At 31.9% G+C, this 14,344-nt stretch overlaps 1 protein-coding gene across 4 annotated transcripts in view; it reads right to left on the bottom strand.

Annotated features, from left to right (window-relative positions):
- Cep135 (Centrosomal protein 135kDa) overlaps positions 1–14,344 on the bottom strand; it is a 218,125-nt gene that overhangs the window by 25,102 nt on the left and 178,679 nt on the right. For all 4 annotated transcript variants that reach the window (XM_072526296.1, XM_072526299.1, XM_072526297.1 and 1 more), the window contains 4 exons: positions 10,659–10,784; positions 7,220–7,571; positions 3,337–3,513; positions 1,964–2,166 (listed from right to left, as the gene is read on the bottom strand). In XM_072526296.1, the coding sequence (XP_072382397.1) occupies positions 1,964–2,166; positions 3,337–3,513; positions 7,220–7,571; positions 10,659–10,784 (858 nt within the window). The remainder of the gene's footprint in view (positions 1–1,963; positions 2,167–3,336; positions 3,514–7,219; positions 7,572–10,658; positions 10,785–14,344) is intronic.

Here is a 14,344-nt window from a genome sequence, read left to right as displayed (position 1 = left end):
CTAATAAAGAGGAACTGCATGGACAGATCTAAAAAAATTGTATCGGATAGCTAGGCGTCATTAAAAGCACTGGAATCGAATCTAATTGACTCCAAGTTAGTTTGGAACTGTCTTTAGAATCTGATTCGGATCGGCAAAAGTAGCAAAGTAAGTCTTGGGGTGCCTGGACATACTGGTATTGAAGGAAACAAAAAAAGCGAACCTACTTGCCACGGGAGGGGCAAAAGAAACATTCATAGGCCCAGAACATGTCGTTGGAATAGCAAGACGCACAGCCAAAAGAAAGATATCAGACTGGGTGGAATGGATGAAACGTAACCACTGGTATGAACAAGGGTCTTAGACATTTGAAGACTTTTATAAATAAATCTTCGATGAAGAGATCCAAATATCTACTAAATATAAATAGGAATAATTTGCGAATTATCGTAGATCTCTTAACAAGGGCAGTGAATTTACATGAATAAAATCGGACTGACAGAAAGTGCGGATTGTAGATTTTGCCAGTGAAGACGAGACGACGAGACACTTTCTGTGCAACTACCTAGGGTTGGATAGGATAAGGCTCGATACATTTAAGCATGATTAACTCGAGCCCTACGGAGAAGTTTCACCAAAGACCATAAAAGACTTTGTTAAAAGGGCTGGGTTGAAAGAACAACTTTAACCTAGGTATGAGCCACAATAGATCTTTTAGGTCGAGTGGAAGGGTGGTTAAGCGCCCAATCCTACTCATATTGAACCTACCTAACCCAGGTGAATCTTAGAACTGTTATTTCGACCATTTGTCTATTTTAAGAGAGTCCATATGGTTGCAATGAGTGTAAAATTAATTAACAACGTTTTCCTAGTAAGTTATTGCATTTATTACCATTACTATATTGCTTTCTTTGTTACTGCAATATTTCCCGATGAGTTTTGTTTAAAGTAATTCTTATCATTTTTAATCAGAACGTTACTCTCATGAAACATTGCTCTCCTTCTGCCGTATTTTCCTATTAATTAAAATGTCAGGTGTGTTTATTACACACCTTACCTCATTTCGTCTTATTATTACAATAGTATTCATGTGTACGAACAATGACACCTGATATGTTACCAGTTAAATCAATCAAACTCACTTTTGTTGTATTGTATATTAAGCAAAAATGGAATGGAACCTATAAGCAAATTGTTGGTCAATGCCATAAATAGATGAAACAGGTCTCTTAGAAGATTATATAAGGTATTATGCGAGATCAATCGAGACCCTTAAAATCTACAATATACAAGACGAAGATTAGAGGTATTTCACATATTTTTCCACTTCAGTAAATATTATTGTCTAGATAGATCAGGACGTTTAGATATTTCTATTCAAAGGACATCTCATTAAGGTGAATAGCTTTTTCAATCGTATGATATTTATAAACTTTTTGTTTCAAGTTGTGACGTCGGGATATATTGAAGAGCTATTGCTTAACGATAGAAAGCAAGCAAGGAAATTATTTGATTTCTTATTACTTTAATCTACACTTTTCTTTCTCTTAAATTCTTCTTATGATTCCCGGACATGGTTCCATGGCAGTTATCTCTTTGTCTAAATTTTTTTAGATAACATTCTCAGGATTTAATAATAAGTTTCGTTCATGCTTACCAAGTGTATCATTATCATATTTTATGAGCTTTGACTTTGACCGTTTCGCAACCTTTTAAGATAAACCAATAAAAGCAAGTAAATAATGTAAGAAAATAAAACAACAAAAAGAAAAATATTCACATAACAAAGATTATAAAAATTTTTTCACAAAAGTAACTAATATAATTTATTTTCAATGGTAAATGATCACAAATTATGCACCTATAAACTGTCAATCTTAATAATTAAAACCTCTTTAACGTAAAAAACACCATAAACGTATCTGATTAAATTCGTTTCAATAATTAACCTACCAGTCTTGCTTTCTACTGCGATTCTACTTACAGTTTTTCGTGGAGTTCTTTGACGTTTATTCCCAATTTTGCAACTTCTGATCGCAAGTCTTCATTAAGTAATCTTTGTTCAATAACTTCTTGTCTAGCTTCGTTTAACAATCGTTCCAAACCAGTTTGATTGTCTTGATCTTTATCCAAAGCCCTTTTCAATTCCCTGTTTTCCCTAGAAAGAAGATCAATCTGTCGCTCAATCTAAAAACATTAAAACAATATTTATTAGTATTGGGTGTACATGAATATTTCTTAATTATAATATTTTTTTGATTAACCAGTCAATTACTACTTTTCAAAACTGGGGTTTTGAAAATAGTTTTTCGAGCTGGAGAACGAAACATTAAATAAAATATTTCTAATTGTATTTGTGGTTGATTCGGCTTTAATTAATCGGCAAATAACATTATGGTAACATTACTAATGACATGACGAATGTCAATTATGAAAGAAAAATAGTCTTCTTCTTCTTCTTCCTTCTTGTATGTAGGCTTTAAAGCCTGTTTCAGCTTCAATATTAGCCTCCTAAATTGTTTAAATTATCGCACTATCTTTTTCTTGGTCTGCCAATACTTCTTCGTCCATTTGGTGACTTATCTCGTGCTATTAGTACTATCCTATCATCTGCCATTCTACTAATGTGTTCGTTCCACTCCGGTTTCCGTTCTGTCTCCGATCCAACAGACTTTTCCCTGATATCTCTGTTGTTTCTAGTAGTTGTCTCGTTTTAGATGTGTCAGGTGTATGTTAATATAGGTCTAATTGCTGCTTTATAGATTCTTCTTTTTGCGTCTTGTCTTAGGCGTTTGTTCTTCCAGATTGTGTCATTAAGAGATCCCGCCGCTTTACTTGCTCTTAAGCTTTGTTGTCTTACTTCTTCTTCAACATCTCCGTAACTAGTTATATCTATTCCCAGATGTCTAAACTTTGCTTCCTGCTTTATCATTTTCCCATCAATTTCAATTTTACATCGTAGTGGTATTTAGATGCTGTCATACATTTGGTTTTTTCTGCTGATATTATCATATTGTATTTCTTGGCTGTTATATTGAAGATATGTGTTAATCTTTGGAGCTCGTCTTCTGTCTCGACGATTAATGAGGCGTCGTCTGCATAACATAATATTTGGATTTGTTTGTTTCCCATTCTGTAACCATGACCTTTACGTACTGCTTGTATTATTTCGTCCAGTATTATATTAAAGAGAAGTGGACATAACGAGTCTGACTCCGCTTTGTACTGGTATACACATTAAAACTATAGCTTTGCCAAAATAGATTATAAAAAATTAAAAATTATCAAATGGGCTGACGGTAATTACCAAATAAAATTAATATTACTGTTACCGGAGGATTTCTGATATCAACTTACACTCGATTTTTCATCTTCCTTGTCTCTCAATGTTCGTTTTAAGTCGTCCTTTTCATGATCGAGTTTAACACACAGGTCCTTTAGTTGTTTCAATTCTGTTGTAGTTCTAACGCTCATAGAAGAATCCTGCTTTAGTTGGATTTCTAAACTCGCTACCTGAGTAGTTAATTCAGTTATCTAAAAACACAAATTATTTAAATAATATAGAATATATATTTTTACAAGATTTGTTGGGCAAAAATCTTCGATTATTACAAAATATAGTAAATAATTATCACTGTACAAAAAGTCATCTATTACATTATTACTACATTATTATTACACTATTACTACATTATTTTGATAACTTTTATCTGGTTTTGAAAGGATTTGCATTTATAATGTGGTCTGAATACTGCCATAGCATACAAATAAATTGGAGGATGAAGAACAGATGTTATGATAAATAATTTAATAATAAATGTATATATTGTAACATACCAATAATAAGTTACTAACATCTAATTTCAGAGTATGGATGGAAAATAAACACAGAAGAGAAATCTTTGCAGCAATGAAAGATTTGGTATAAGCCAGTTGGTGTAAATATTCAAAAAGTTGTATGCGTCATAAGTCAGAAGAAAAAAAAAAGACGTAAGTGATGCGTCGCAACTACTCAAATCAGTGTTATTTGAAAGTAAAATATATTTTTATATGAAAGTATTTTTATATTAAGCTACACTTTTGTTTATTTTCTAAATCTCCTCAACGCTCATAGTATTTGTTACGTTATAAACGTCACATCTTTATTAATTTATATTTAAATAATTATTTTATTTTAATTTCTTTACTAATCTATTAATTCCTTTATCTCCAGTTTAGTTTTTACTATTTTTTATTCAAAAAGTAGTTGGCGCCATCTGTCTTTCTTTTCTATCTCTTTCTGTCCCGTAGAATAAATATTCGCCCTCTCTCTTTTTGTCCGGTAGACTAAATATTCTGTTCTATGTTGTCAGAAGTGCTAATTCCATCATAGGCATACGTCCTATGTTATCTATGCAAACTTCAGTTTAGTCTCCCTACTTTCTGTCAATCAACTTTTCTAACATAGTGGGAATATAATTTTTTGCCTGTTTCTAAAATTTATAAAAGAAGACAAAATTTATTATAAGCTTCATTTTATGGTCTGCAGAATTCTCTTGGGGTAAGTACTTTCATTGTAATATATATTCTATAATTCTGACAGCATTTTCAACATTCGTAACCTCACTTCTTTCGAAAGCACGTTTTTCAGTTATATGCATATAGTAATCTTAACAGAATTTAACTAAGTAATAATGATTATATTTCATTTTATCCTTGTGACCTGCTATTTGTTTCATTGTAATTTTGTAAAGGCACTTTTTGTGGCAAGGAAATTAAACCCTTTTTGATGTGTCTCTAATACAAACTGTATCTGATATTTTAGTTTATTGGCTGTATTTATTGGCCGAATTCAAGTTTTATTGGCTGTGTAGAAGACTATTGGAGATTTTATGGGAAATTTCAGAATATAATATGGAACAACTGTAATATTGTACAACATACTCTGGAAGACCTACCGTCTAATTGGGAGGCCACACAAGCAGCCCATTGATGACATCGATGCTATAAGTATCATACACATTGTATTAATTGTAAAGCATTGGCAGGGTTGACTGTTTCCTATTTTTAATAAATATGATTAGTTAAAAATTGTTTTATTTGCTATCAGCTAAGGGTTCATAGTTTGATTTCTAGTTTAAGACAAGACGAATTCACACTTGAGATACTGAGCTAGGCGAAGCATAGACGATAAGTTGCCATGGTTGATTGAGGTATTATTTTTATAATAGTATTTCAATTCTCTTTGGTAGTCTTATCGTTACATATTTACTTTTATGTGACCGCTACTTACTAATTCATTGACGGTAAGTGATGTATTCGTAAAGTCTAATTAACGCACTAGTTTGGTCAAAGTATGACTTTTGCTATACTCAGCCGAAATCAGCCGGAACATTTTACTTCAGGAGATTCCATCATTTTAGTATAGTTTTTATTAAATCACAGAAGGTCTATTTCCGAAGGTTAGTTCGCACTCTTTATTGCTGTGTGGTGTTTCCTTAACTGGTCTAACAATTTTCCTTTCTGCGATTTTTTGTGACAGAAAGCCTTTCAAAATTGTAATAGTCCATTGTCAGGTTTTGTCCTATTCTGTCTAGTCGTGTGTTTCTGAGTTTGTTTTTGCCACGATGCTTTCCAAAGTGGTATTAAGAGGAGAAGGCATAACGTATATCCCCGTTAGAGATACTATTGATTGCAAAGGTCTACAGTTTCCCTTCAAGTCTTTAGACAAGCGTTTGCAGATCTCTCTAGACAAGCTTTTGGGAGATTAAATAACTTCTTTTGTATTCCCAGTTCTGCCATGGCATTCCTGTCAACTTCCTAAAGCATTTCTCTATTAACTGTTTATTTGTAAATATTTGATCTAATGTTGATCGAACTTTCATAAATCTACACTCCTGTTTGATATTCTACACATTCAGTCAATCGTCCCAATAGAATTAGGGAAAATACTGTATTACTTTATTTACTTTAATAACGAATATCACTCTCACAAGGGACTCTTACTTGCTCCTCTTTTCAAATTTGTCAGATGAGCTGATAAAAATCATGTATATAACTTTCTCATCCTTAGTTTAAACATCCTGTAGATATACTTATTGCTTGTTTACTGGGGCTTTCTTAACTTTGCTGCTCTTTAGTTTAAAAATTCTTTGTCTGAAGTTGGCTTTAACCAGAAAATGGTTACTTTCTTCGTCTAGGTTCTGTAAAGTTTTAACAATAACGCCACGTTTGGCAATAGTCAGAATATGATCAAACTGATTTCTCGTTATTCCCTAAGTCTGAAGGTTAGAAACTCCGGTCTTTTTAAGAATATTTTTAAGATCGAACATCGTTGATTTATTTAAAAAGATTATTTGATGTTGCAAAATCCACTATTCCTAGGCCTCTGCAATGGTCGTATAGACTGTGTTTACCCATATTGGGTCTAAACACTCGTTTTCCTATCTTAGCATTAAAATCTCCCATAATAAGTGTCATATTGTCTAGAAATAGCTACAAAAAAATCTCCAACCAATATCTCTCTAAATCATAGAAGACATAGGTTAAATGATTCGTTTCTTTGGCTGATGCATGAACTGATACCATCGAGATGTTACACACCCTACTCTAAACTTCATGTAACAAATTCTTTCACTTACTGTCTTAAATTTCATGAGGGAACCTGTTTCGCATAACAAAAAGAACACTCATAAGAGTCACCTAAAAATAAAGAAATAGTTTAAAACTCATTTATAAAATTCTTGAAAATTTCCGGTATGTGACTAAAGATGACGTCGTTGAATTATTTGTAATGTTTGCAGTTTTTCTTCTTTTTCTAGCGCTACAACTCTCTGTGGGTTTTGGTTTATTCAACCAAGTTTTCAGCATTTTTGGTCGCGTCCATTCGATGATATTTTTTGCATTTCTTTCATTACTCATTCAGAGCAAATCGCCAAGCCAACGAATTCTATGAGGCGAATTCTGTCCTAGTATTTTAGAAGTAATAGTTTTTATTTGCGTAATATGCCCTGTTTACTTTGCTTATTCTAATCTTTATTTAATTAATCTTTAAATAAATAAATCTGAATTTAGATTTAAGATCTCCAATTTATTATATAATGCAAACTCAAGGGTATGATTTGGAAAATATATCAACATTCTAATTCAACAAATATAGATATTTGATAGATATAGATATCCGAGGGTTAAAAGTAGTATAAATATTAAACTATTATGAAGAACTTAAAATTGATTAAAAAATATAGTATAGATTTCTTACCTGTTTTTCGTAACTCTTGATGATAGCCTCTTGATTTTCAACATGTCTTTCTAAATCTGTCGCGTGGTCTAAAGCAACAGAGAGCTGCACTCGGGATTGAGATGCTTCGTTTTCCAAAGTATGATTTGTGCTTTCCAAAATGTTGTTTTCTTGTGATAAGCTCTTAAATTGATCCAATATTTCTGCCCTCTCTAATTCTTTGTGAGATATGAGGTCTTCCGTTCGTTTCACTTCGGCGACATAATGTTGCAGTTGAGTTTTCAAATCTTCCACCTGCCTCTTGGCTATATCGAGCTCTTTTCTAGCATCACGACAGTCTAGTGATACGCTGGCTAGATCTTCTTGCAAACGCCTACATAAAATAATGATATAGAGTTAATAATTTAAAATAAAAAATACCTACGTCTAATGATTGATAATTGCGAAAAAAATGCATAATGTAGAAATGCAAGCTATTACAGATAATCACTACATGATGATAGTGACATTGTATTTTCTCCACAATACTTCTAGAAATGACACATAAAAATTAATATATGACCTCTTATTTATCTAATTTCATTTTATTACTTCTCATTCTACATATTATATATCCACTTTCTTTATGACATGCAGTGTTCTTATATTTTTTTCACTGCGATACACCACAGCTTTTCATAGAGTATTTTCATATTTCAGTCACTTCCGTTTTCCATTCATATATCTCAATCTAACTATGCAAGTTCAAATATTTATTTGTTATAGTACTCATGTTGTTCCTAATATTATTAGGTTTTAGTAATATACCGTATCGGAAATAATTTAGGGTAGGTATGTGTTTTTAACAGGAGGAAACTGGGACATGATTAACACGACATAGCGGTATTAGTAGGCCAAGCCGCTAAACCAATTCCTGGCTAATTCGATTTCCTGACAGCGTTGCCATGTCATTTAAGTCAGAAATCGTATGCTGTTGTTCAAATTATCGTATGGTAAAGTTAACACAGGCAACACAAAGTTACTCAAATTAGCAAATAGGGGATTACCGTCAAAATGTTTTATTTGACTCACCCTTAAATATATTTCATCAAGATTATTGAATTCTATTGGAATATCCTGGTATTGTTGAAGTTTCCTACATTCATTATCGTTCTTTCGCATCGTTTGTAGGTCTTGCGGATTACAAATTCGGGACAATTTTGATATTCGTGTTAAAAGACTTTGACAACTGTTAAAACTACTTTTATTTAGAAGGTGTACCTTGCCCATGACTGGATCTACAAAATCATTTCACAAGCTATAATCAAGAAACGCCTGCAACGCCTAAATCGTTAATATTTTGCGTCACCACAGTTCCTAGATACATGTTATTATTGTTGACAAATTTTGTAATATCTTGAGGATCAATTGTTTCAACATTAGTTTGTCTCACATATCGTGGGTCCATGTAAGTAAGTAAGTCCATTTCGCTGCGCAAGTTTGTAATAACTACTTTATCGCTTTAGAAAAAAATTATTTAATTCCACAAATTTTGGTAAAATCCATTCCAAAAATGGGTAAAAAAGTTCCCATTGAAACTTAGCTCTCAAGAAATCTTTGTTTTCATTTCAACGTTGGTATGTGGTACACGAGATACTCGAGATAAAAATTTAAAGAGGATGATCATAGAATCAACTGTTGAATTACGATTAAAAGTGAATGAGTACGAAAGTAAAAACTAAATTAGGATTATAGTATACAACGTAAAAATTATCGTATAAAACGATAATTGTCCTACTGCTGGCGACGCAGGATGTTATTTTAAATAATGGCAAATTCGATATATATCGAACAATATTCGGTTCAATCGGCAGACTAGGAGGAAATATGATTTTGATCTCTGTCCGATAAGTGGACATATAATGCGAGTACTTTTGTAATATCCACCATAAATTTTTTCCGTATCCTTATATGAATTTATCATGTTCATTTAGTTGAAAAAAAAATCTAGAATATAGGAAGAATATATTCATTAATTTAGATTAAAAACTTTCCATTTGTAAATAATATACTAGAAACTACTAAAAAAATTCATAAATAAACACTAGAACCTTCGTTTTATTGTTTTAATGGATGCAATTTCATTTTGTTGATAAATTGCATGTGAATAATTTTTTTAGTAACAAAATATTACCAAATGTACTAGACATTTGTAACAGAGTTCAGTGAATAGAGTATAAAAAATCGGTAGATAGTTGGATATCTTTTTAGTAAATAGGTAACCACTTCAGCACACTTTGACCTTTGACATAAAACGTGACATTTACGTGACTTGTATCAAACGTGACATTTATATGAAATTTGACATAAGTAACATAAATGTCACGTTTTGTCAAAGGTCAAAGTGTGCTGAAGTGACTACCTATTTACTCTTTTTCATTGAATCGAAATCGGAGTGACTACCTATATTTTTTAAAACTTTTATTCGATATGTCAATTTTTACTGTACGAACATTGTCCTCTTTGCTCTACTCCTAAGTCACTTACATTAGAAAATTGGAAAATCTCTTACTTCTGTTTTAACAGTCATCCTTAATACTAACACATTTTCTCATTTTTCTAATGCTTCTATAAATAATGTGAGATTATCTGAAGCAAATCGTTTAACAGCTAAATGTTCTTTTCGTTTTGGATTTGTCGGTAATCTCTTGAGTTTAAATATCTAGGAATGTGGTGGGTAATTAATTAATTAGATTAATTAGACTTAAGCGATTGCACAATGATCTGTGACTAGGTGTTTTATCCTGATGCAGGAAAACACTTTTGCACAACTTTCCTCTACATTTTTATCTTATGGCGTCGTACTTTTAGAATTATAGTCCAGTCATAGGCGGTTTTTACGTGGAATTTTGTTACTTTACGTCGATTTTCTTGAAATTTATCTCTTCTAGGGGGTGAAAATTTTTTTAATCAAAATAAACATAGAAGAATATAGATAGACCAATTCTAAGGAATTTTTGTTCTATGATTTTTTTTTTATTTTCTGAATTATTCACTATTGAAGCTGCTTTTTTTCATAATTTTTCTTATTCAGATTTTTAATTGAAAAAAACGTATGTTTTTTTAACCGTTTTCACGAATAACTTTTTCTTTTCATCGAGAAAAATATCGAGAAGAAAAATTTAGCTGATAAAAAAATATTTGTTTTTTTCTGACTTTCTTAAACTCAATGAGGGACTTGTTGAAGGACGGTTATTTCTCGAGAACCCTGCCACTTGAAACCTTCAGCCTTAAATAACTTGAAAGTTTAAATTTGTTGGAAAAAAGACATCTTTTTGAAAGTACTTAAAAAAGCCTTTCAAATGAGCACTGGTAAAAGTCACTTTCTTTTTCATTAATTTTTCACATCAAAATTGTACAGTAAAAGTATTTAAATATATTATTCAAACACCCTGTAAAAGCCAATTTTTTATTTTATTACCTATTTTCTTGAATAACGGCTTCTTTTAAACGTCTTTCATTATCCAAATCTTGTTGCAGAAGATTTATTTCTTGTTTATAATTCCTTAGCTGCAGTTCATTAGAAGACGAATCGTCGCTGACTTTGCTGAAATAATTTAAAATAATTAATACATGTTAAAAAACATACATATAAAAATGTTAAATTAAAATGTGATAAACATAGATTTTGATTTCATTATTTGTATAGTGCTGAGAGAAAATATTGCATGCAACACATACATAAAGTGTATTTTTTCACTCATGGAGTTGCCGCAGTCGCCTGACGGCTCATGCTGTCGTTATTTCTATTTAGGAAAAAAAGTACCACTTTATTGCATAAATTTTTGCAAGTCATTGCAAACTATTGCAAGTCATGTTATTCTTCTCTGTCCACCATCAATATGAGAAGTTCAGGAAGGTACCTATTAAAAGATGTTTGGATAAAGTTTTGTTAGGTTTTTTTTGGATCGTTATGAACAAAAAAGGTTTGTTGTAAGTTTTCTATAATTCTTCTATCAGCTTTCAATGAGAATTCTGGGCTTATTTTATTTTAAAACATTGTTTTTTAATGTTAATGGAGCGCGTATGGCAGGGCGGGCGTTCGTTTGTACAACGAGAATTCAAATGAGCAAAACTTCGTCCATAGATCTTGTTTCTCTCTCTTATACACGTCGAAGCCCGAGCACCCGTCCTGTCAAAAGCGGTTCAGTAACAATTGAAAAACGTTTTAAAACTGAATAAGCCCAAAATACTTATCGGGAAATGATAGAACAAGGTTTGAACTTTAAATTGAACAATTTAAATCTTTAGTGAATTCAAAAATAATATTTTTTAGTTGTGTTTTTGAGCCTTGAAAATCGTAATTTTGCGTTTTTTTTCAGCGTTAAACTGTTTATATAGCCCGAAAACGATTAAGTTTTCGCTTTGGCGACCTGTGAACCTTATTTTGTGGTATCTCATCAAAGCGATTATGCAAAAAAAAATTTCATGGGGATGTTTTTCCGAACGAACCCGAGCTTTTCGCCTTGTCTATAAGTTGTTCACTCAGTTTGTCAAAAATTGTTTGTTTTTTTTTGTCATGTTGTTTAGCATTTTCGTGTTTCATTTTTTAGGTTCTTTTTAAGTGTTTTAGCCGAACTTTGTCGTTTATAGCTTCTGGTTAAACCAGCGACATTTGGTTTTTAATTCATTATATTTAATCATCTCGAACACAACAATATTTTTTAAAATATCGCTTGATCTGCATAGTAATTAATCCGTCTTGATTATTGTGGGCTATAAAAATTGAATGAATTACATTCTTTCACGTCAGCACTTGGGCAATTTTTTACGTAACTCAATAACACTTTGCATCTTGCATATTCTATGAGAAGCATCTAGTACCGATGAAATAAAAAAAAACTAGAAAAATCTTTACGTAACCGATTCCTACTTTAAAAACAAGTAATGTAAGTACGCAACAATATTACTTATATGTGTTATATAATTGTTCTTTTATTAATATAGATTTTTCTAAATTAATTACTGGCTATGTTAAATTGATTCTTACTTCCAATCTTAAGGCTGTAGATACATTACGAAAGCCACAAACATATTTAAATTGTATTAACATATACTCAAATGCATATTCTCTGGGAGTGGTAATACAAATAATTGTTGTTATATAAGAATATAAACTAAAATTTTTATTTATAAATAATTAATACTTCATGACATTCTACTCGATAGAATTCTTCAGATTTCTACAGCAAAGGAGTTCAAACAGTATGTATTTTGACTGCTGATCGAAAGGACCGGATTCTACTCCTGTTTTGAATCCACTAGATATAGACTCACAGTTTCAAGACCAATTGGTAATTTTAACTGAACCTAACCAACTGTAACGAATAAAATCAGTTACACTTATTAGTGTTCCCAGTATTTTAAAGATCCTGAGGTTCCTAGAATCCTTTTATAGAACAATTTAGTATATTACATTTTGAGGTGTACATTTCTTCACTTGTCTTTGCTTTAACTCCGCATCAACTTAAGTGGTTCAGTTCTTTTAAGACGTATAGTAACATTTGTGTTATCCAAAAGATGCAGAATATCTAAGTTCGCATGTCGGTGAAGCATTTGTTCATGACCACGGACTTATTTCCTAATCACCCCATTGACGGGTTCCACATCTAAGGCCTTATGCACATTGTCATTGCGATATACTAAGATGCGTTGATTATGCCTCGAAGATTTTTTTGCAGTTTTTGTATGAAATTTCTATTTCTATCCCCATAATTGATTATCATAAATCCAAACTAGTTTATACCCTAGTTGTCAGAGACGAACATGCGACAGAACCTCTAAAAATCATAAAAACTAGTTGAATTTTGTTAAGAATTTCAATTTTGATACTCCAAGAAAGATGCAAAAAAGTTTGCCGCTCCTACCCCAGCGCTTACCCCTAGATCACCCGTTGCAGCGGCGAAAAACAGGAAACATCGATTTACAAAAAATAGTTCAAACACGAAATCTAGCTGATATACGAGCCCCTTCCCATATCACTTTACCCAACGTTAGATTGATAAGAAAATTAAATTTTAGAGAACAAAAATAAACGCCCAGCGTAAGTTTTAGAAGTTTGAATGCATTGAACAACATTTTTGAATTTCCTAATTATAGAAAATGTTTTATAACGTAATGAAAACTATTGTTTAAACAGAATGATACTACATTAAAAAAAAACGCATAGAATATGTAATATTAACCAAAAAAAATATGAAAGTTTACCACTGAGTTACATCTCTTTTATTTTTAATGACATCCATAATTCTTCGAGGCATAGTTTTTACCAAGTTCAGACAAAATTCTAATGTAAACGAATTCCATATTTCTTGCAATTTTTTCTTCAATTCGTTGACCGGTCTGGCAAGATGTTTTCTCAAAGCTTTTTTCATTTTGCGCCACAAAGTCTCTATCGGGGACAAGTCGGGACCGTTAGAAACTCATTCCAGAAGTGGTATGCCATGGTCTTCAATCAATTATAAACTCTTTTTTAAGGTATGACAACCTGCGCCATCCTGTTGGAAGACAAAATCTTCCGCTGATGTTAAACGGTGCTCCATAATTAGTAAAAGAGATTCTTCTAAAATATTCAAATATTTATCCGTGTTTACAATCCCATCGATAAAATGTAACTTTCCCACACCTTTAGACCACATGCTGCCCCAGAACATGAAAGATGCAGGAAATTTGACTTTTTTCTTCAGACAGTCGGGATGGAAAGCTTCATTTTTCCTGCGAATGACGCGATTCCTACTGTCTCCAACACACACTTCAAATCTGGACTTATCACTCCATTGTATTGAATCCCATTGCGACTGATCCCAATCTTTATGCTTTTTTGACCATCTTAGTCTATTTTTCTTTTGTTGAATTGTTAAAAGTGGCCTTTTCTTATTCTAAAATATAATGAAATTTATTAGAAATAATTCGTACTAATTTTTTCAACTATAAAACTTACTTTGTATGTACCAAATCCTAATATTTGGGCCTCTCGGTGACATGTTGATCTAGAAACGTGTCTTCCAATAACGTCACTCCATATAATTTGCTCATCGATTTTTCACTATAATCCGTCTTAATGCCATTCGATCTGCTTCGCTTATTTTACTTTTTCGTACATTTCTA

This window comes from Diabrotica undecimpunctata, chromosome 3 (assembly GCF_040954645.1).
Source record: "Diabrotica undecimpunctata isolate CICGRU chromosome 3, icDiaUnde3, whole genome shotgun sequence".
Classification (NCBI taxonomy): domain Eukaryota; kingdom Metazoa; phylum Arthropoda; class Insecta; order Coleoptera; family Chrysomelidae; genus Diabrotica; species Diabrotica undecimpunctata.
The sequence above is the reverse complement of the archived record's forward strand: the minus strand, read 5'-3'. Positions and strand labels throughout refer to the sequence as shown.